The 24,110-nt window shown below is 38.3% G+C and overlaps 1 protein-coding gene across 5 annotated transcripts in view; it reads right to left on the reverse strand.

Annotated features, from left to right (window-relative positions):
* Positions 1-3,149: 3,149 nt before the first annotated feature.
* Positions 3,150-24,110, reverse strand: part of slc4a7 (solute carrier family 4 member 7) — a 64,426-nt gene continuing 43,465 nt past the window's right edge. For 4 of the 5 annotated variants that reach the window (XM_079836698.1, XM_079836700.1, XM_079836699.1 and 1 more), the window contains 19 exons: positions 23,030-23,145; positions 17,616-17,773; positions 17,362-17,449; positions 15,780-15,926; positions 15,488-15,591; positions 14,461-14,635; positions 14,160-14,293; positions 13,262-13,507; positions 13,056-13,161; positions 11,670-11,831; positions 11,475-11,588; positions 9,680-9,841; positions 9,354-9,605; positions 9,044-9,112; positions 8,745-8,918; positions 8,373-8,504; positions 8,128-8,222; positions 6,326-6,433; positions 3,150-3,830 (listed from right to left, as the gene is read on the reverse strand). In XM_079836698.1, coding sequence (XP_079692824.1) covers positions 3,749-3,830; positions 6,326-6,433; positions 8,128-8,222; positions 8,373-8,504; positions 8,745-8,918; positions 9,044-9,112; positions 9,354-9,605; positions 9,680-9,841; positions 11,475-11,588; positions 11,670-11,831; positions 13,056-13,161; positions 13,262-13,507; positions 14,160-14,293; positions 14,461-14,635; positions 15,488-15,591; positions 15,780-15,926; positions 17,362-17,449; positions 17,616-17,773; positions 23,030-23,145 — 2,624 coding nt within the window. In that variant the 3' untranslated portion in view covers positions 3,150-3,748. Of the gene's footprint in view, positions 3,831-6,325; positions 6,434-8,127; positions 8,223-8,372; positions 8,505-8,744; positions 8,919-9,043; positions 9,113-9,353; positions 9,606-9,679; positions 9,842-11,474; positions 11,589-11,669; positions 11,832-13,055; positions 13,162-13,261; positions 13,508-14,159; positions 14,294-14,460; positions 14,636-15,487; positions 15,592-15,779; positions 15,927-17,361; positions 17,450-17,615; positions 17,774-20,183; positions 20,247-23,029; positions 23,146-24,110 lie in introns of all 5 variants that reach the window. The other variant, XM_079836696.1, reaches the window with a different exon arrangement.

Below are 24,110 nucleotides of genomic sequence, written 5' to 3' on the forward strand. Positions count from 1 at the left end.
TTTTTTTCTATGCTCTACCAGACATCGGAGGGCAGCATCGAGTCCTGTCATCAACGGGACATTCGCTGGGCATGATCGGAGAAGAACTGTAGTGCATTGCAACATAGTTTGGAAGAAACACTGAAGAATCAAAAAATCTTTTTTTTCCTCGAGCGTGTTGTTTTTAAACTGGTCTTTGCACACTCTTCTTCGACGGCTGAACACTGTGCTCAATACTGTGCGTATTGCCACCTAGTGGACTCTTCTGTACTGCTGGCGCATGCGCTGTTGCACGCGGACTGTCCGCGCAGTCTCGAAATTTGGGCTGCGCGCGGACAGGGTGTGCGGCCGGCCTCGAGCCCTCCGAATGACGAAAATTACGTCATGCGGGCGGTGCACGAACGCGGACGGCCGAAGTATACCCGGGCTTTTAGGTATCGCAACTCTGTTTATCGTATTAGATACATCTGAGTGTGTTGAAAAGGAAGTTATGATGTTCGCTCGGCGGCTGCTATGACACTTGTTCACATTGCAGTGAGAGTACAGCGTTTCTTCTAAATAAAACCGGAAACCGAGGGTAACGCAGATATGACGCAATCGACAGGCGACTCCCTCAAACGCATAGCTCACACGTCCCGGTTCCTTGGTTAAAATAGAATATCCCAAATGTTTCCAACTATTTTTAAATCGTAAGAAATTGCTAAGTACTCAACTGAACAAAATATATAACACTGGCCTAGTGGTTTTTGGATATTTTACTGCAAAAATCTTACATAGTTCACCTTTAAAGGTGCACTATGCAACTTTTCCGTCCACTAGAGGTCGCCTATTCAAAACAAAGGCGTTGCTTGATGACGCCACGTTTGAGCGCAGAATCTTGGGACATGTGGCCTTCACCTCACAGCCGGTGGAAAAGAATCGGGATAGGACTCAGGCAGAAATCATGTTCATAGATGTGATTATTAACGTTATTGTAGGATGAAGCAGAGCAGGACTGAGTGTTGTGTGAGCTGAGCAAGGCCGCTGGAGGGATTGTTAGTAAGACGAACGCAACACACGCCTCGCAAGCAGCGGGACTTTTATTATGACACAGTCGCTGGCGCCACTTCCGCTTTTCCGGTCATGAGTATGAGGTAACGCAACTCTTTATCTTATTAGATACATCGGAGTGTGTTGAAAATGATGCGTTACTCTGCGTTCTGGTTGCACACGGTTCCTTGGTTAAAGGGATCTGTGTACAGATGATGTATGTATGCAATTTGCCAAGAAATCCGCATGAATAGTATTATGAAATTGTAAAAAAAAAAAAATTTTTTAATGAAATTGTAAAAAAAAAAAAACAATTTAGGTTAAAAAGTATATACTTTTTTTTTTTTTTTTTTACAAAATTACTGATGGTTTTGCTAGATAAGACCCTATTCCTCGGCTGCGATCGTGCAGAGCCCTTTGAAACTGCATTGATTTGGACCTTCAACATTTTGGTTGCCATTGAAGTCCATTATATGGAGAAAAATCCTGTAATGTTTTCCTCAAACTTAATTTATTTTCCTCTGAAGAAAGAAAGACATGAACATCTTGGATGGCATGGGGGTGAGTAAATGAGTAAAAAAAAATAAACACTTTCATTTTGAAGTGAACTAATCCTTTAAGCTTGTGTTCACCACTCAATCCTATAAATCATTAGTTGTATGAAATTGTTAAATAGATCAGATTTTTTTGGCACCTTCCCATTTGAATAAAATATTTTTTCTTTAAAAAGTACCCATAGTGTAAGAATAGCATTAAGACTATTCAGGAATATATCAAAATAATGAATGAACACATGGTAGACTTAAGACAACAGAAACAGTTATTACATTTATTGCTTTAATAAACAACTTCAACGTTACAAAAGACAACTCTCTCCCCTTGTTTGTATATTGTACAAATGCAACATATCTCCTACAATATCTTCAATCTTGATTTGGCCAGTTCACAAAGGAACCATATGTCTGAACTGCGTAGAATTCGGAAATAGTACATGTACATTGTGCAGACAGAAGCTCAGAACACCACGGCAGCAATACTTCTTCAGAGTCCTACTGTGAGGCGTATACAGGAAGATACTAATGGTGCATGACAGAAAACCATCTTCCAGATATTCAACATTACTCCCAGACATTAATTGATCAAATTTAACAAGCAACTTGCTGCAAGAGTAAAAGTGTACAACCTACCGATTTAAAAATCTGAGTGCCTTCACATATAGTAGTCAGAGGTATTTCATTTTCATTGGGATTTATGAAGTGCTGTGTTCACTGCTGCACGTAAACTACTCATTTCAAACGAACTACACTTGGTAACTTGAAATAAGAATATATATATATATATGTATATTAAAAAAAAAAATTGACACTTTTTTTTGCAATATTTATGATACTCCGACAGAGCTTCAACATCTGTAGCCTGCCATTAAAAATGTTTTTAGCATGAAACAAATGGCATAAACAGAGGGGGGGGGGGGGGGGGGGGGGGGGGAGCACTTTTTTGTCCAGTGTAAAATGAAGATATTTCTCATCAAATAAAAAGCAAAAAGGAGGACATGTGATTGAAACACTGAAGAGATTGAGTAGTGTGGGGAAAGAGTGCAAAAATGGAGTTTCCTGAGACTGCTCTAGATTAAATAAGTTGTTGTCAGGCCTACAGTCGTGATGGCAAGCCTACCTAAAGTGCACATTAACACCAGTAACAGAAGAGGAAAGAAATGACAGGCCAACAACACTGCAGCAATCCTTCTGCCCCATCGCCTCTGCATACTTGACCATTAAATGACCGTTAATAAATTAGTTGATTAACACATTGTACAAATCAAAAGTACTAACAATACAAAATTCTAGTTCATAACACTAAAAAAGACGTGTAAACATGAAAACATGGGGGCACAAATGATATTGTTTAGCTCTATAACACATTCTGGAACAATTGACATCGCTCGAGTTTGAATCTTCCTGACCTGCTATTTATTTTCAGAGTGACTGCAAGAATGAATGTAACCAATCTTAGTTTGTTCTCATTCTGCGCTATCGACGTTCATATAGTACGTGTGTCCATAAATCACCAAGCATTCTGTCAAACCGTCAGTTGGAATGACATTTTTACAATTAAAGTACAATAATAGTAATAATTTATTTAGCATTTAGCTTTATTATGTCCTTCATGTGACATTTTAAAGTGTTTGCTTTGCACGTTCTTTTTCCAAAAACAGTCAGTCATGCAGCTGAATGTCACTACCTTTGGTCTCAATGAGACATTTTCTCATATGTGCATTTCTTTCTTTTAAAAAGCAGCACTCTGCAACAAACAGCATTTTAATGTACGGAAAAGAAAATCATCTAAAGCGATGACTTGAACTGTGGTACCGTGAAAGACAGGATTTTTTTTCGCGTGTAAAACTAATTCTAAAAGACTTTGTCTTTATATCTTGAGAAAAATAAAAGAAGTAAATTAAAATAAAATAAAAATCAAATATGAAACTTAAGAAGCCGGGGCTCTTCATAACACCCTATATGTCTGAAAACGTGGTGCTTTATTCATATTAAAAACTGTACAAAATAAACAAAAGGGCTTGTCGGTGTGGTTAAAAATCGAAACTTAGATAAATATACCTGGAACTCATTTCTCAGCCCTCTATCGGGCACGTCTACCTTTGGCTTGACTCAGGCAGGTTGGTAGGGCACACAGATCAGAGCAACACTGTTACAAAGCAGAGGCGTGTCCACAGTGAGCTCTCTCATATCGACGTCTCTGCATCCACACATTTATCCCCCTGCTCGTCTTCCACATCGATCCTAACGAAAGCCGTCTTCTCTTCACTGCAACGTAAAGAGAAAAGATGAAGGGACAATTAACTCGGTAAAAGTTGCCTAGCACAATTTTCCTAAATGTTATCCCGACTATACTAGCAACATACAGTATCACATTAGATGAAGCACAAAAATAATGTTATACATCAGAATTCTGCAAAAGCATATCCAACACACAAACTTCAGTGTTTCCCACAGGTTAGAAACCAATTTGTGGTGGCGGGCGGGCGGGCATGTGATTGGCACAAATATCGATTTCGATCTTGATTCAGTATCAATTCGAATGTACATATCCTACTGTACATATAAGGAAAAATAAGTTTGTCTTTTTAGCACTATTTTAAACTTTTCTTGGGTTAAATTATATTTGCTTGCATTCATTAATATTCACTTGTGTGTGCTTATATAAGTGCCATTATAAATATTAGGATGCAAGTTGTTAACTTTTTAAAATTTCACATTAAAAAGAAATCTAGTGTTTGATCATGTCTAAATATTTATTCAATTATTTATGCAAAACCTAAAAATAAGTAAGAAGTTATGATCTGCAATACTTTTTTGAGCAACCAGACTAGATGCATGTATATTTATTAAAGAGCCATGCAAGCAACTAGTGGGTAAACCATGGCTTTACAAATGAAAATTATATTTTTCCTGCCACAAAATGACTCTAATTTGTCTCTTTGCATTGGAATTCTCTATTTTAACCTTAATTACTACACTAATTGTAATATAAATAATAATAAATATTTTAAGTGGTCATTAATGGACCATAATTATTGCACAAATAGTAGGCCTATTTAGTACCAAAAGATCTCCTCAAAATATTCAATGAATAGTATTAAACTAAAATATAGAACATTTATTTAATTGAAAAATAGTTAAGGTGTGGTCACATTTGACCACCAATGAGTATGAGTGTGACCAATTAGTAAGCAATGAGGGCTAAATACAAGAAAAACATTAACATTAATGTTAACAATGTTGCATCTCCATCACTCTCCATAATAAAATGATCCTGTAAATATGGTTGACGTAATAAAACATTGCTACAAATACCTGTATAGTAAAACTGTTGTGTATCCGCTTAAGCCATTCAAATGCATTGACAGAGAGCTGGTTTGTTTAGAAGCTCTGTGAACCACGTGACCGCGCGCGCCGCTGGGAGATGAGAGCATGTCGCAACTCTGTTTTTCAACACCTCTGGCTTTAACTGTTATGCCACATTAGCACCAAACGCTATTTATTGTTTGAATTTCGTATTTAAATTTAAAAGCTTAGACTTTCATATCTAAAGCAGGTTTGGCATGAGATTTAAATGTGTGGCGGCCAGTGTTGATTCTGTGGCGCACCCGCCACAAATTAGTCTATGTGTGGGAAACACTGAACTTTTCACAGGTATTCTTTTTAAACAATAGATAAAGGCCTGGTCACATGAAAATAAACGTGTCTAAACAGAACATATAAAAGTGTACAATTCACAAACAATTGTACGAACAAGGCAATTTTTTTTTTTTATTCCTTCACAAAAAAAAATTGTATATCATATTTATATTCAATTATATATAATCTATTTTGGCATGAAGAACTTAAAGGAACACTCAATTTTAAAAAAAAAATAAACTCATTTTCCAACTCCCCTAGAGTTAAACAGTTGAGTTTTACCGTTTTTGAATCTATTCAGCCGATCTCCGGTTCTGGCGGTAGTACTTTTAGCATAACTTAGCATAGATCATTGAATCTGATTAGACCGTTAGCATTTCACTCAAAAAAAATGACCATAGAATTTAGATATTTTTCCCATTTAAAACTTGACTCTTCTGTAGTTACACCGTGTACTAAGACCGACAGAAAATGAAAAGTTGCGATTTTCTAGGCTGATAAGGCTAGGAACTATACTCTCATTCCTGCGTAATGATCAAGGCACTTTGCTGCCGTACCATGGGTGCAGCGGCGCAATGATATTACGCACAGCACCTGAAAATAGTCCCCATCATGTTGGTTATGTTGACGGAAGTTAGCCTATTTTCAGGCGCTACGTAATATCATTGCGCCTCCTGCAAGTTTTAAATAGGAAAAATATAAAAACTCTGGTCATTTTTGAGCGAGATGCTAACGGTCTAATCAGATTCAATGATCTATGCTAAGCTATGCTAAAAGTGCTACCGCCAGACCCGGAGATCGGCTGAAGGGGTTCGAAAACGGTAAAACTCAACTGTTTAACTCTAGGGGAGTTAGAAAATAATTTTCAAAAAAGGTGGAGTGTTCCTTTAATACTGTACATTGAGCCTTATTTGTTAAAAAATATACTTAAATTATTCGTAAGTAATTGCATCGAATCAAATGCAACAATATACATTAAAATGAAAACTTGAACCGACAGGCCTTTACTGTTTAAAATATATACAAGGAAACAGGCTGTGCATTGAAGCAATGACAGAAAGCAGAGTATTATGTGAGAAGTCTTTTAAAAACAGGGATGAGGTTAGAGGAACAATGGCTACCTGGCACTAGGTTTCAATACTTTGGCACTGTCAGAGCTCATGGCAACAGATTTCCACACAGCAGTTTTGGCCATCTCATCAGATATGTTAACCACAGAGGGGTCAGTGCTGCAGAGAAGACACATCAGAGCACTTACGGCTGGTCGGGCACACTTGAACACACTCTTATCTTTTTCTGTTCACCAGCACTGTGCTTGATGGCCATTTGATTAATAAAGCATGAAAACAAAACATATTGTACCAAAGACAAACCTTCCCAGCACAGACCCTGTATGTTATTTCAGAGGTGAGCATTTAATGTTGTAGTGATGATGTTCATAAGCAATGTCATGTTAGTAGTCAAAGCATTTGATTGAGTCCTCTCTACCAGCAGATAAGACAAAAAATGACTTGATGAAAGCTAAACATCAACCTCTGGAATTGGTTTTCATCTGTAAGGCCTGTCTATCGGATCTAGATTAGATAAAGTAACTATGAAAAGGGACACTAAGCCGATCTGAGACTAAATGGATGACCTTTCCTACTATTATTACTACCAAAAAAAACAAATCCGTAGACTTTCAAAGCAAAAATCACATTCACAGGGCAACCTAAAACGAAACAGGTGGTTTAATAATACAAAACACCACAACATTTTTACCGTTTAAAAATGTACATAACTTGACTTCAACTGTCATTTGAATGTTAAATGAAAGTCACTGCTCTAATATTAATGCCTCTATTAATAATGTAATGAGAGTTAGCCCTGCGACAAGGAGTAAAATGCTCTTGAAACCTGTTAGTGAAGCCTAATAAGTGTATTGGCCAATGTCAATGAGCCTGTCAGTGGTCAGCCTAATTTGTTTAGATATTGCTGAGCACTGGTTTACACTTTGAAATGTTGATTACTGAGCATTCAAGGTAAATCATAAGCAACAATCATCATCTGAAGCTGTTCTGCATTGTGAAAGGATGAGTTGAATGAGTTGCATCTGTAGTTTCTCACCACTGTTAACCAATGCAAAGCTGTCAGAAGATTTAGACTCGTAACCATGCACTCACACGGTGATGTGCAAAATACTCTGTGTTAATCAGTTGTAAGTGATGATTAACACCGTGAGCTGGGGCAAATTCCAATCGGAAGGGAGCATCTCTATGCAAAGTAAGGACTTTGGAGGGAAGAGGGCGCTTCTCTTCTTCGGACCCTGCATGTAGTCACGTTTCTTACCTATGAAACTTATTTAAACTTCATATGAAATGTATGAGAAACATGTGTGTAATATATCACATACAAAACAACTAGAATTACTCCGTTTATACATGTTAACTCTAACTCTCCCTCAAAATGAATTGCGAGGTTTCTTCACCCTGGGTCACGTGACCATAAACGATATAATCACTTGCTTTAGTTGACCATTGCATGTACCCTTCGCTAACAGACTTGTGGAAGGGCCCTTCATGAAGGGATTCAGTTTGTAACAACCCTACAAATGCCGTCCCCTTCCTGAAGTGCCCTTCAAGGGTGCAAAAACACAGATTGGAATTCGCCCCTGTAAAGAGGGAGTATGCAGGAACCAGAACACAAGCAGGCCTGCAAATAGACAAAAGACTAACCACTCCGCTCGTGTCTTCCTCGTATGAGGTGCCGGAGGCTACACTGTCAGATCTGTCTCAAAAGAAACATGTCAAAACTTACTGAATGAGCCTTGAATGAGGCCAACACAGGTTGTTTAAAAGAAACCCACATAAATAAATGCCTTAGTTCTTAAGTCACATACTTAAACATTTCATGTGATCTCTTTTATGCTGCACCTGTCACCAACCTGACTTTAAGGGTCTTCACAGGGATTTCCAGGAGATCACTCCCATCATAGGGGATCTCTATTCTTCCTCCGACTTCCATCATGCGCTGTGCTTCCTGGGTAGACAGATTTTGACAAGAAAGGAGCTTATTAAAAAAATCTATTAAGATGGTGGAGCTTCAGAAATATTCTAAACCTGCCTATCATCAGGAGAAGTAAAACAAAGCATATGAAGAGCTATCTTAATACATTTTCAGTTAAAGTACCTCTTTTTCTTTTTTCTTTTTGTCATCTTCCTTTTTCTTCTTGCTTTCTGGCATTAGGTCATCCAACCAGCTAAGCTCCCTCTTCATGAAGCAGAAATCTAGAAGCTTCCGCACAAATACCAGAGCAAGAACCTACAGAAGATGAATACAAGAAGTGAGTAAAAAAAAAAAAAACATGCAACAATGGATGATGAGCAGTGCAATCTGAATGAAGATACACACACACGCACGCACGCACGAAATGCAGCTGTTACCCCGTGAACAGTAAATACAATTTGGCTAAAAAAAATAAAATACTCAAAAGGCATGTTAATGCCAGGTTTATAGGGTACCTACGAGTCAATGAGATTTAATGGTGAATTTTATATTTACCATCATAGGGAAGACCACCGCGGCAGCAGACGCTTTGATGACCCACAGCAGCACCAGGCAGGTGAGCTGAACTATTGTGAATATGTGAACCTTCCACAGCGGCACGTATCTCAGGTAGATCAGGTCAGGCTGGTGCTTTGCAGGCATCCCAAACAGCTTAATACGGTCAAAGAACTGCAGTGCAATGAATACACAAACAACATGACCACAAATCCATCAGTCTTAGACTGAGCTGCCTTCATGAAAAATACCATCAATCTTGTAGTGAAAAACTATTGTGAATATGAAAGTGCACTAACCTGTATGCCTCTGAGTGAGGAAACACCCATGTAGAGGAACACTCCATACAACACGGGCATTGGTATAAACTATAGAAAAACGGAGAGAAAAAAAAGAGAAACCCCGTAAAGCCAGACATATATAATAGGCAGATTTTTTTGTTTAAATTAAAGTGTTCAAATGTTGAACCTTTAGACAAAATATTATTTAAAAAATTTAATAAATACAACTAGCAATACAACTGTTTTTAGAGTATTTAATTTGATATATCAGGCTTGGAGCTTATACTAGAGGAGGAATAGATTTTTCTGCACATTAAACTGAGCTTACCTTTAAAATAGATGTCATAAAGACAGAGAGACCCATAAGCACAAATATCATGAGCCCAGTAACCCTCTGCTCACGGATACCCAGGAATTTGGGCTGCTCTCCCGGGGCCGAACACTCCGACTCCACCTTCAGACTGTTGACGTGAGAGATGGAGAGGACAGTGGCAGCGACGAACCAGGGCAAGCCCATCACAGAACACACGCCGAGCATCACAGCCACCACCAAAAGGTCAAGATGATACCCACCGCCTTTCTGTAGCAGAACAGAACCGTGAGCGCCAGCACCGCTGCAGGGCTCTGATAGGCTGGATTAGGTGTTTAACTGACCTTGAGCTTGTGTTCTTTACGGTTGATGATGACAGCGGTGATCTGCTGATCCATGAAGATGAGGATGGTGCACAGGAGGGCAGGGATGGCTGCTGCTATCAACGTCCATGTGGGGTTATCACCCAGAGGTGAGATCAGCCAGCCTCGATTCTTAGAGGTGGGCTACGGGACAAGAGAAAAACACTTCACATTCATGTTCTTCTTTTTATGATAAACATAAAATGTGATTCATTAGGGATGCACAATTGTAGATAACATATCGGTTATCAGCCTACATTAGAAACGGATATACTTATTGGTATTGGATATTTTAGTATATTCTCCTCTCTCCTATTTTTACATTTAGATCACAGCTGCAGTGATTTAATGCTTAAATACAGTACATTTTTAAAAGCACAGTTAAATCTTAAAATGTTTTTATTTAAGTTTAAATAAAAAAATTAATATCCGTTTTTCATACAGTGATTGTTGTGATGTTGTGATGCCTAAATTCACTTGTAATATTTAAAATGATTGATTTTAGTTTGAAGTGCTTTCATTTTTTATTCATTTAGAAAAAATCATCATCCCTATTTATAATCGGAATTAATATTTTAAGAGTCACCAATGCCAAGAAGCACTTAATGATACTGTACACTACCGTTCAAAAGTTTGGGGTTTTTAAAAGAAGTTTATGCTCAACAAAGATGCATTTATTTGAATACAGTAAAAACACGGAATATTTCACAATAACTGTCACATGATCCTTTAGAAATAATTATATGCTGATTTGATGCTCAAGAAACATTTTTTATCAAGGTTGAAAACATTTGTGTTGGTTAATATTTTTGTGGAAATCATTACACTTTTTTTTAATAATTTTTGATGAATAGAAAGTTCAAAAGAACAGCATTTCAACCATGACAACTTGTTTAGCATATTATTGAATATGGCAATGTTAATGTATTTGGTCATGGCAGACTAGATCTGCTATGCTGCTGCTACAGTGCAAGTATGGACTTGCTACTGCTAATGGATACACAAGTGCTGATGTGAACATGTAAGATATGCTGCTGCATAAACAGACATGCATAAATCCTGTATCAGATCTAGGCAGGTGGAGCGAGGGGAGGTGGAACTCTGATAATGTAATGATGCAGATTGCTTGTATTTAATGGACCCTATCAGCCTGCACCCTATATTTATTTGAAATCAAAATATTCTGTAACATTATAAATGTTTTTATTGTCACTTTTAATCGATTTAATGTCTTTGCTGAATAAAAGTAATAAATGATTTCAAAATTCTTACTGAACTCAAACTTAAACGTTATTAAACATTTGAGCATTATTGATGACAATACTTGCATAACAGTACAGCGTCTGGTTCTTAGGCTTCATAGAAAAACATAGTTGGACAAGAGAGGTTAAAATCAATAGTCAAAGCCCAGCATGATAACAGACAACCGAAACAGCTGGAGTAGTTTAGAGTCAACGACTCCCTGCTTAAGGGTGTTTTCTGTTTATTTTGGGCTGCCTACAACAAATTTGACCATTTCGCCTCCAAGATCAGATGATGATATACTAATTGCAATTCTTTTTGGAGACAAAGCTACATAAAGTATCTGCTCTTTAAAATATTGATTCCAACTTTTCTTAGTTAAATAAACATGGATCAAATTTGGAGGAGTGGAAAAAAAGGTCCAAAGTTAAAAACCCTAAAACCAGCCAAACATGCTTTCTTGCATTGAGTTTAACAACTCATCAGATTACGATGAACAAAAAAAGTGAAAAATAGAAAATGAAATGTTTAGTACCTCAAAGGTATCTGGGACATGTAGTTTAGGAGAGGGGATGCCCACCAAGTAATCAACCAAGACCATAATCAAGATGGTTAGAAAAATTGCAAAGTCACTGATGGAAGAGCGGACCTGTAGAGGATAGAAAAAAAATGTTAAGAGTAAATGACACTGTATCAGCACATGATCAGGCAGAGGAATGACTCTACTAACCTTAGTGGGGAAATATCGCTTGGTCTTGAACTGCTTGAGGAAGGATGACAGGAAGAAAGTGGTGAAGAAGAGAATGACAGACCAGAACAATACATCAGGGATGTACGGGCCATTATGTCCACAAGCAGGACCCACAAACTCGCCATGGAGTACCTTGCAATCCTTTCCAGAGAGAGAGAAAATGACAATTACAACAACAAATAATAATTTAAATGTTATTTATCTGGATATGGATACAAATGCAACATAAAATTATGGTTGTCAAAAGATTACAATTTTAAAATAAAAAAATTAGTTGAATTAAATAATATATATATATAAATGGGCAAGCGTAAGGATTTAAGCGAGTTTGACAAGGGCCAAATTTTGATGGCTAGACGACTGGCCCAGAGCATCTCCAAAACTACAGCTCTTGTGGAGTGTTCCCGGTCTGCAGTGGTCAGTATCTATCAAAAGTGGTCCAAGGAAGGAATAGTGGTGAACCGGCGACAGGGTCATGGACGGCCCAGGCTCATTGATGCCCGTGGGGAGTGAAGGCTGGCCCGTGTGGTCCGTGTGGTAGCTCAAATTTCTAAAGTTAATGCTGGTTCTGATAGAAAGGTGTCAGAATACACAGTGCATCAGTTTGTTGTATATGGAGCTGCATGGCCGCAGACCAGTCAGGGTGCCCATGCTGACCCCTGTCCACTGCCTAAAGCGCCAACAGTGGGCACATGAGTATAAGAACTTGACCACGGAGCAATGGAAGAAGGTGGCCTGGTCTGATGAATCAGGTTCTTTTACATCACTGGGATGGCCGGGTGCATGTGCGTCGTTTACCTGGCGAACACATTGGACCAAGATGCCCTATGGGAAGAAGGCAAGCTGGCAGAGGTGTGATGCTTTTGGCAATGTTCTCCTTGGAAACCTTGGGTCCTGCCATCCATGTGGATGTTACTTTGACACGTACCACCTACCTAAGCATTGTTGCAGACCATGTACACCCTTTCATGGAAACCGTATTCCCTGGTGGCTGTGGCCTCTTTCAGCAGGATAATGTGCCCTGCCACAAAGCAAAAAATGGTTCAGGAATGGTGAGCACAACGAGTTTGAGGTGTTGACTTGGCCTCCAAATTCCCCAGATCTCAATCTAAAGCATTTGTGGGATGTGCTAAACAAAAAAGTCCGATCCATGGAGGCCCCACCTCGCAACTTACAGGACTTAAAGGATCTGCTGCTAACATCTTGGTGCCAGATACCACAGCACACCTTCAGGGGTCTAGTAGAGTCTATACCTCGACGGGTCAGGGCTGGTTTGGCACCAAAAGAGGGACCAATAGTATTTCTACTCACAAGTTAACATGTTAAAAGACACTTCAACTGTAGTCTGAATAATGAAATGCATACTTTCACATTGAGCTCACTCCAGTTAATGGTCTCAGGAGTAAGCCCTGACTGATTCCATGCCTGTACCATCTCCTCTGTGGTATTGGATGGAGGTGAACACTGACATCTGGGAGGAAAAAAAATGAGGTATTAAGGGGACAAGTTTATTTTTAATCTATCCTCTGAATATATGGTCCATTTAAACACCAAGTTAAATACTTCCTTACGTGTAAAATGTGAGGTTGTCTAAATTGTCATGCATGTTGAAAGGGTACATATCCCCTAGTTGGAAGAGTTTCTCTAAGGCCTCATAGATGAAAATGATGCAGATGAGAGCAGCGAAGGCTTCCTCTGTGAATCTCGTTATATAACACACCAGAGAGCTGGCATCTGTGGCAACCAGCACAAGGCACAAGAAGGCCGTCCACAGGCCAATGCTAGTGCGCAGAGGGAGGTAGGACAGATCGTAGTCACTGAAGAGAGACAAACAGAAATGTTATATATTGCTCTGGATAAAGGCATCTGCTAAATGAAGGAATATAAAGATCATCTACTGGATTATTCAGATTATCAGCAGTGTTTTTCTTAAGTTCAATACAGAACCAAGAACCAACAAGTTATGCATTTTTATATTTGCATTGCTGCACAAAAAAAAAAAAAAAAAACGCTTCAAATGGTAGAATTAAAAGTAGGATTAAAATAAGGCTATGCAGAACTAAAATGCGTCTTGTATCTCCAGAGTTCTGCGCCAACTCTTTTCTGCACCAATAGATGGCGCCATGCTATGTATGGTTTAAAAATCAGCCTATCCTAAGAGGAAACAATATCTGACATCTGAACAAAGTTGTATTTATTTACTGTAACTTTTTAAATGGGTAGCTGATGAAATGTCAAGCAATGAGTGCACCATCATGCCATACTTAATTTAAGACTGTATACAATAATTTGTTACAAGCCTATCATTTGGACAGTGTTTATTTTATAAATAGTTAAAATATAGTCAACTGTCCCAATAAGTCACTAACTGCCACAGTTTATCAGCACAAATTCTAAAATATGAGAATAATGCCTGAAGTACAGAATAAGGACCGTTGTGACACTCTATTGAAAGGGAGCCTCTCTCACCTGCAGAACTTAAAAAGAATTTTCTCAAAAACTAGAACTGGCCCAGTGCTGCCCAGGATAGTGAGAGGCTGACCAGAAAACAGAGAGAAGGCCACACCGGTCAGTGAAGCTCCAAACAGAGACTCAATGGCACTCTAAAACAAACACAGACAAAAGGACTGTCATCAAACTGTGGGAGAGTTTCAAGCAAAGAAAACAGCATTCTGTGGAGGTAGAAATTAAATATTTAAGGCACAGGGAAGGGCTACGCTCAGAGCTTTAATCCTCCATTGATCTTTCCAAGTCTACAAGTCTGACTCACTATGTTGTTTTTGGTGGCTTCCCCCAGAAGGCCTCCGAAGGTGATGACGGGGGACATGCAGGCGCAATAGAGGAAAAGGATGGAAGCTAAACACTGCAGGCTGAACGCATCCTTCACATCGCTCCAGTAAAACGGAGCTTTCCGCCTCAAATCTAGCACAAGACCACCGAATATCCTGTGTGAAAAGGGAACAAAAAAATTCAGCCAGGTTGTATTTACAAAAGCAGTGAGTTAAATAAACAATCATTTGAATATGTCAACAAACAATAATAATAATTGTTGTTATTTATATGCTTGCATACACTCAATTATAATAAAATAGAAAATAAGCATCACTGTTGGTTATGACAGTAGAGTTAACGATGTAAAGTCACTACATTGATGAAAATAAAATTAGGAAATGCATTTGAAAATGATTTAAGGGCTTCTCATTTTGTTCTAATGGCTGTTTTGGGTGTGCTGTATTTTCAGTTCGCTTTGGGGCTCTTAAAACACGTCTTAATGGATGGCTCGCTTACACAACCGTCTCTGGCCGGCCACTCAAGCTGCACATCAAAGGAGTGGCGCCACTGTTAAATATACTCTTTAATAGCCTTCAATACCTCAGACATGAAAGGCTTAGAAAATTTGCACCATAAAAACATTTTTACCCCCCTCCACCTAATGCTCGTTTAATAAGATCCTCCTTCATCAAAAGAGACTTAAGTAAATCCAACATTACCCCCTTCTCTCTCCCTAACACTGTGTTCAGCAGGGTTCAGCTTTGACAAGCATTCATCCGCATGTCCTTAAAGTCCAGATACCTTAATGGCTTAATGCAAGAGCACAACACGTCTAAGTATGTAAATTATATAAACCCATCAGCCATATCTAGGGCATCATATATATATATATTTTAATATATGCGTTGAGCCTCATATGAATCCAAAATTTTAATTACGTTTATTGACAAACTCAAAAATAATATGGGTGATGCATCTAAAAGTATATGCAGTATGTAAACGGTGGAGATTGGACTAGCTCTGACCGTCCTGTCCTCTGGAGTTCAGGTCCAGTGTGGTGTTCCTCTTCATTGATAATCTCTGATAGTGGAGCAGAGCCATTTGGCGTGGAAGGCATCTTTCTCTTCTCCTGCAGCCATGAAATTAAAACAACAAAATGTAAGAGACCAAAAGGAGCAAAAACAGCACCCTGTTAACCCTGTGGCTCATGGCTGGCTTCTTGCAGAGATTAAACCAACAACCTTCTAGTTACCACTTCAGAGACATAACCACTACTCTAAAACAGCCCAGACTCCACATCTCTCAGGCGATGATTACCTGAGATGGGACGCTCTTTGGCGGCTCGATTCGTATCGTGGGGTCCCATTCTCCTGGAGGCAGCACTGTCACCTGGTCCAAGAACTCATCTATGCCGGACAGAATGTCATTCCTGTCTTTGGCTTTGTACGCTACATCATGAAAGATCTGTCATGGTGTTAGAGAAGACATGGACATGCTATTATGCAGAAGTAATGGAACTGCTGCTGCAATCTTAAATTTATGATTATGAGTAAAGACAGTCTGAGCTTCCATCAATGTCATCTCTTACAATACAAATCAAAAGTTTGGGTTTTGATGTTTTTTGAAAATAGTCTCTTTTGCTCACCAAGGCTTCAATAATTTGATCAAAAACACAGTAGAAAACAGTGATATTACAAAATATTATTACAATTTAAGTGTAATGTATTCTTGTGATGCAAAGCTGAATTTTCAGCATTATTACTCCAGTCTTCAGTGTCACATGATTCTTCAGAAATCATTCTAATATGCTGATTTGGTGATCAAGAAACATTTCTTATTATCGTCAATGTTAAAAACAGTTGTGATGCTTTTTTTAAGGAAACCATGATCAATTATTTGATGTAAAGAAAGTTCAAAGAACCATCATTTATTTGAAATAGAAATCTTTTGTAACATTATGTCTTTGGGGTTTTTGATCGCAAACTTTTGAACAGAAGTGTAAATTCTAATAGTATTGTAAACAATACTATTAAAATGCTACTGAAGATCCTCATATTTATGGACCTTTGTCAGGGTAGATATTAAATATTAATATAATAGATATACAAATATTTAATATGATGTTATTTAATGAAAACACGGTTGTGAGGTTCAAAAGTCCAATAAGCTGATCTGTTGTGTAACTTGTCATAAATCGTTCAATTTAGGTCGGAGCCATAACCTTGTGGGCAGCGCTATGACATATAAGTGCCACAGAGTCCCGGCTCATATAAATAAAAATAAAAAACAACTTTAAAAAAAAAGTTTAACCAAGCAAAAAATGTGCATTCTCTCCATGTCATAATTACCGTAAATAAAGCTCTATATCGCTCTCACGGCACTTTGACGTCATACAACTGATCGGTCTGCACAGTGCCACTTCAAGTCGAACACACCTTAAATCTGCACTGGTCAGGTGGTATACAGACCATGTGGTACAAGTGATAGCTCTCAGAAAATTACAAGTTTACATGTTGTAATTACAAGTTCTACAGGCATGTGAAGGCCTTACAGTTCAGAATTGTTAGGGTAATTACAACATGGTGTGAGCGCACCTTATCTTTCCAAAAATTTCCATGAAGCAAGATGCAAAGGTTGTAAATATTAGACATGCCCTATAACCTTAAGACAGTACAACTTATTATTGAATGGACAGTACTTTAGCTCTCTAAATGTAAATTATATTTACATTTATGCATTTGACAGATACTTGCATTGTAATCAAGGTATACATTTTTCAGTTCATGCATTCTCTGGCAATTGAATCCACGGCCTTGGCGTTGCTAGGGACTTGCTCAACTGTTTGAGCTACAGGAACGCACACTAAGAAATACAGCTTTGTTTAAGGTAGATGCCTTACCTCATCTGTCATTAAAGTAGCTATAGACCTGCCAATCTCGTGGTATTGGCCCCCTTTACCGAAAGGTCCCAACATCAAGAAGAGAAATCTGTAAATAAGTGGAGGAAATAAATAAAACTGCAGGAAAAGGTTGCACAAAAGGCTTCACATTTTATGCCAACCATATTAAGATACCTATTGAAGTCTCCCTAGGGTACAAGGGGTGTTATTTGCATTTATGTCAAGTCATGTTTTCAGGGGTGCTCGAGCGCTACCTTGTTGGAACAGGAACTTCGGTCAGTCCAGTGAGAAGAACAGCAGGTGAGAGACGTATGAAGGCAATGATTGGACGCTCAAGGAAATCAACTTCCCCCACCAAAACATTTGAAGCCTCAGCGCCTGGAGGAATTTTCTTCATGAAATTCATGTCCACCTTAAGAGTACAGATAAGTAGAAGGTACAGATAAGAAGATCGGGTACATAGTGCTGGCCTTAGACTTCCATGTGTTTTTTCGTGAACCTCAAGAATGGTGCAGTTGGTGTAATGCTGCCTTCACCTGCTATCGGGATTATCGTAAATACAAGTTTCCAAGTAAAAAATTGGACATGAACAACCTCAAGTCGTATTTACCACTGGGAAGCTCGGGGATCATTTTGATGCCCAAGTTCCTGACTTGGGTGTGCCATAAACTTTAAACATGGCAGAGGGGAGAACGATTACTGCTGTGACTGGTATTCTACATCGCCTTGTTTTGTCGTTAAAGTAGTGTATATTTACATATATGAATAATCATTTGAAGCACATTGTATGTTTTACACACGAAATTCCAGAATTGTCAGCAAGCTGACTATCTAGATAGCGCATGAATGTTTATATGGTTGTCAATCAATGGAACGCTAAATATATCCTTCGGCTTTAATGCGATTTTCCCAATAAACAGGCAAAATTAAAACCGGTCTCCTCCATGATTCCTGTTCTTTATGACAACAAAGTGCTTGAATGTGATGAGCTCGTAATCACAACTTCAGAAGTGGGAAGTGGGACATTTTCGATAGCACGTGAAGGCATTATAAAGCCCAAAGTATACAGGGGCGGTCACACTACACATTTTGTTCCACTGACTTCCATTCATACGCATGCGAATGCGTCAGACCGGAAACGCATGCTCATGCGAAAACAAAGCCACTTAAAGACAAGCCTGCAAAGTTAGCAATAAAAAAAAAGAAGAAGTGTAACACCTGTTAAAACCACGGCTAAACTACAGTTTTGGGGCGCATATTGAACGCAAAGGGGCACCCTTCTGAAACCTAAAAATGACAAATCGGACACCCTACAGTCTTGCGCAAATACACACGAGGCAGCCATTTTAAGTCCACAACTCTGACCTGCGCATTCGCGTCACATGAAGACGTGTGACCAGTAGAAGATCGATATAGGTCATGATGTGACCTCCTGGCTTAACTAAAAGAATGCATATTTAAGTCAAGCAGTTAAGTCGAGTAAATTGTATGTGTTTACATTTTGAATGTATTACTATACTTTAGTATACTTTGGGCTTTAAACCACATTCCACAGTTTTACAAAAACCTTACTAGTAAATCACACTAGTCTAGTCTAGTGATGGGGTTTTCCAGTAATAATGCAATAATTAAAAGGTTTCAAGACTTCAGGAAATTAATTTCTGCCAAACACAAAAATAAATCTTGAGAAATAATTCTATGATAAACCATTGACAATGAACAAAAGCAACAATTACACAACCAGATTATATACCAAACCACTGACACATGACAGAAAAGTGATATTTCACAATCCACAGGACAGCAGAATGTAGACCAGTTCATTCTGGAAAAATGTTTTTTCTCTTAGCAAGTCACGTTTTTCTAACCAGGATCAGTATTCCCGGGAAGATGTCACCTAACTCTTAACAAAATAGGACATCATCTGAAGTTCAGGATCAATTGCAGAATCAAAATAAGCTATCAAATAAACCCAGGTGCTTTTAACACCCAAAGAACATTTGTCTAACTACTTCCTAGACAAGTGGACATTCGTTGAAAAACAGGTTTCAATCACATTTCAGTTTAGGGTATCTGTGTTATTTTGAAACAAAGCTGTCATAATGAAACAATGACCGTGAGAATATGCTCAAACAAATAGTTCACTAAGTTTCAATAGCAACTTCAAGTAGAGCCCACAGATATTGGCTCACTTTCTTTGTCACTATGTCACATTACTGGCTACAATAGCTGCAATACAATACAGCATTGTCTCAATGATAATGAACACACAAAAAAACATTTTAAATATTTAGTGAATACAAGCAAGTAAATTAATGTGTAGTAAAAAAAATAATTTCAACTCATTTGCAACAAAGTAATATTGAAGACACTTTAAAATAAGCTTTAAATTCTTAACATTAGTTAATGCATTCCATTCAAATTTTTCTAGGTTCTAGGTTTATAGCATGCATTAATCTACTGTAGATGTATTATAAAGAGGAACATACATTAACAATGAACAACAGTTCAAATTAACATAAAAAACATTTGTCGACCACTATTTTGGACAGTGTTACATCCAACTAGAATATTGTTAATGAAATGGCAGCCTGTCTGAAGGTCCTATATTAAGGACTCAGATTTAGGCAGAACATCAAAACAGAAACACGGTTCCTTTTCGCAAGACACTGCAAACCTCATTTATCACGACACACAGTACAGTAATCAAAGCATGGTTAACCACTCAAGAAGACATCACAGAAGACCAGAGGCACAAACACAACCTCATGAAGCACTCGATGACGACACACTGGAAGACAGTTATAATGATGTCGACTTACTGTAGGCCTTCTACCGCCCTTTCCCAGAGAGCTGCAACTACAGTGCAAAGAGGTTTGGCTGCCCTGATATCAACCAGACAGACAGAGAGTGTTCAGTGTTCTGAATATATCTGCCATCTTGCCATGAGACTTATGTTCAAAACCATCTCATACCTTTAATTAAACAGGTAATTTGATGCATTTTAAAAATGCTATAAAGATTTTGCCCTGATGTGCAAAAAAACGTTTTGCACCATCGTCCAAACAAATTTTACCACAATCTTTTACTTATAACCTCCGTGAAAAGCCTGAATTACATTGTGACATTTAAACAAAAGAGTTAGTGGTGAAAACAATCCCTCTGAAACGGTTAAGAGCTGATATGGAATTAATTTTGCGTGATAACTGATAATTCATTATATTTTAAAGAAGATAAGATATTGGTCATTATCTGAGACTGATAAAATAAATAAAAATACAAAAAAACTAGTGCTGAAAAATTTGGGGGACAAAAAAAATCTAATTGTGATTATTCTGATAAAAAAAAGGGTTGCACAATATATTGTGATTAATAATAATTATTTATTATTAAATAAAAATAAACAAAATAAATATATCACTACTGTAATAATACTCTTTTTTTAAATAGAGTATTTAATAAAAAATATAATTTTATAGTACAACTGTAAAATTACAATACTAATTGTGGCGAGCAGCGAGGCTGAGGGACCGTGAGAGCGGGACGAGGCCGCGGTCATTATTATGATGATGAGCGCCAGCTGCGTGCCGCATTGGCCTCGTCTCTCGCGGAGGAGTGACGGGAGTATAAAGGAGGAGCGACGACAGTGAAGGACGAGAGAGGACCAGGGGCCCGTTCTTCGTACCTCGCTAACTCAGTTAGCTGGATTTGATTGTTGACGATTTGACATGATCTCGGATTGTTTGGTTCTTCGAAGCTCATCCTGGACTTGTTGTCATAGTAACAGGTCCGTAAGCTTAAACCTGCTCGCGAGCAGGCTTATTTCATGTAAACAGGATTAGATTGCATCTTGAGGTGATACTTAAAATCTGTCCCAGTCACTGCTACTTTATTACAAGAGTGCATTACTGAACCAGGGGCAATAATAATAATTTTAAATAATAATATAAAAATGTTATATTGTATATGTATATGAGAATGTATAATGTTGTGTATAATACTATAGACAGCCACTTGATTGAGCGATTTATTTGTGATGGAATAATTATTTTATATAATTTTATTTTTATTGGTTTACACACATGTTGTACAGTTAATCTGAGCCGTGCATTAAGTGATCACGGATATTATGGGAGTGGCTTGATGCGTAAGAGAGGATAATTTGATAATTTGATCTTGACCCATAAGAAACTTGAATACTGTCACGTTACAAATCTGCTTCAAATTGAATTAAAAATTAAATTACAACATTTGAAATAAAAATGTAAAGGGTGTACAAATACTGTATAAAATCGTGAATATAAATAATTGGTAATCATGTTAAAAAAAAAAAACATTTATCATTTATCTATTATAACTTTTATGTTGGTTTGGTCGTTTGGCTGTTTCCTTATAAACGTTCAGAAATTCGTGGGGTTTTTTTGTGTAATTTGTCAAGTTTTTTTGCCAGGTGGCTTTTTAATTATATGATGTCATTACGTTGCTGTCTTGACGCCAGCCAATCGCTGCATTGCTGATCATGGTTTCGAGTATCGATGCATCTGCCCTCTTCAGGGAACACAAGAACGCGCAGTGATCTTAGATCATTTAATCCAGATATTTTAATCCAATCCGCAAATTCGTTTGAAGAACCAAATTAGCCAGAGATCAGTTATCACGATTAAAAGATCTGGGATCTGTCAAATCATCTTAGATGTATTAAGCGAGGTACGAAGAACGGGCCCCTGGCCTGGATTTTAAGTTGTATTTTTATTTATGGTTTTGTTTATGTATGTGTGCGGCAGTCGTCCGTGAGGGGCTGCCGCTTTTATTTTCACTTTGTTTGTTTGTTTATTTGATTAAAGTTTGTTGTATTGTTCGCCGGTTCCCGCCTCCTTCTTCCCACACGAACATACCTCGTTACACTAATATTTAAGTCTTAATTTCGTTTCAAAAGTTAAACCATCATGCTTTTATTTTGGCTGAAAACCACAGGGAACCCTTAAAGCTATTTTACTCTTGTTTCATCCCACCAGCTCCCCAAAAAAGATTTGTAATGAGAAGCTGGAGAAATGGTTGGCACATGTTGCATTCCCAAATGAACACAGTGACGCGATTCACTCTGAAAACCACAGCGCATATATTTTTTTACATAAATCGCCGTCATATTACAATTTTATTTTGATTACTGTTCAGCCCTAAGAAATCATTCACCTTAAAAGTTCAAAAGTGCTTCAAATTACACAAAACATTATCCACAGTGCTTTTAAATATTAAAACAGGTAAAACAATCTTTCTTATCCCACAGTTATTTAACATACGGGCTTACTATGAATCACAGGAATTAAGAAATGATACATGCCATGGACTAGTTTCTTTTATAAAAGTTAAATAACAATAGGTAGGTGAACTAGAAATAAAGTGGGTCTCATGATCATCTGGAAATTATTTGTAATTGCATGGATTTAATATTGTGTAACATAAATAAGCTTGGCAGCCTCTGGTCACTGTGCACTTTAGTTGCATGGAAAATAGCATGAACATTCCTGTCCAAGAATTTCTATTATGTTCCAAAGCCAAGAGAAAACATGAGAAAATGATGAGACAAATGTCATTTTTGTTGAACTATTCCTTTAAGTGATGCCTATCCACAACGTTTACAGCAGGATGTGTTGCAGAGGAAGCTCACCTTGCTAAAGTCCACAGTGCTGTTTTCCCGGCTGCCACCAGCGCCGTTCATTCGGCTTTCACTGGGCTTACTGTTCTCCAGGCTCCCTGGGGCCGACTGGGGGGATGCAAGGAGACCTGTCGGGATGAGAAAAGAGGAAAGTGGTGGAGGAGGACAGTGTTAGATGTGTGTTTATGACTCAAATATGCCGGGACGGTTAACTGCACACCCATTGTGTGGTCTAGAGTGTGGACATGCAGAGCAGGTCACATGCTTTCTGGATAACATCACACAACCGTGTGTACGCTCATGGATACTATGCTGCAAGGCTGAATTTCAAACATTTAGAAAGTTGTCTTTAAGATTTTCCAACCCACAGATTTTGTTGGATAGAAATCAAACCTTTTTTTATGGAATGACAGGACAGGAGTTCATTTGAGGAGAGCATTAAGCAAACTGTTCCTGGCTTCTGTGTGAGGTTTTCAGCTTCACACAGCAGAGCGATCGAAAACCCTCTCCCAATATCCATAAAGAGGCACTGTAAAACTGTGTAGGCCAGGGATGACATTTCATGGAAACAAGCTGTCCTGCTATCTGAGCCTGCCGCTTGACGTCATGCAAACTTAAAAATAAAGGGAGCAAAAAGACCCTCCTTCTATGGCCTTCCCACTGACAAATCAGTCATCGCAATTGTTTAATGTCACTGCCTCCTTGCTATGGCCTGGTCAGGCACTCAGAACGAAGGTTTGCGAGCACGCGAGCGGCACACTCTGCCAACATGAACGCAGCAATGTACAACATGGAGCAACTCCATGATATCACCCACTCCCATTTCAACAGGCTCAGTTTACACTTATGGAATTAAGTGTATTCCAAGAGGCCAATGACCTAAAGTGTCACAGGAAACATTCTGCTCCTCAGCATGACATCATTTAGTAACAACTGTGCGGTACTACCACCCTTCATAACAACTGTGCGGTACTACCACCCTTCATAACAACTGTGCGGTACTACCACCCTTCATAGTGTGCTTAATTTGTGGTGATTTGTTTTATTGATCTGGTTTCTTGTGTGCATATGCCACAATAGCTAGAGCAGAAAC

Source organism: Gobio gobio (genome assembly GCF_949357685.1).
Source record: "Gobio gobio genome assembly, chromosome: 15".
NCBI lineage: Eukaryota > Metazoa > Chordata > Actinopteri > Cypriniformes > Gobionidae > Gobio > Gobio gobio.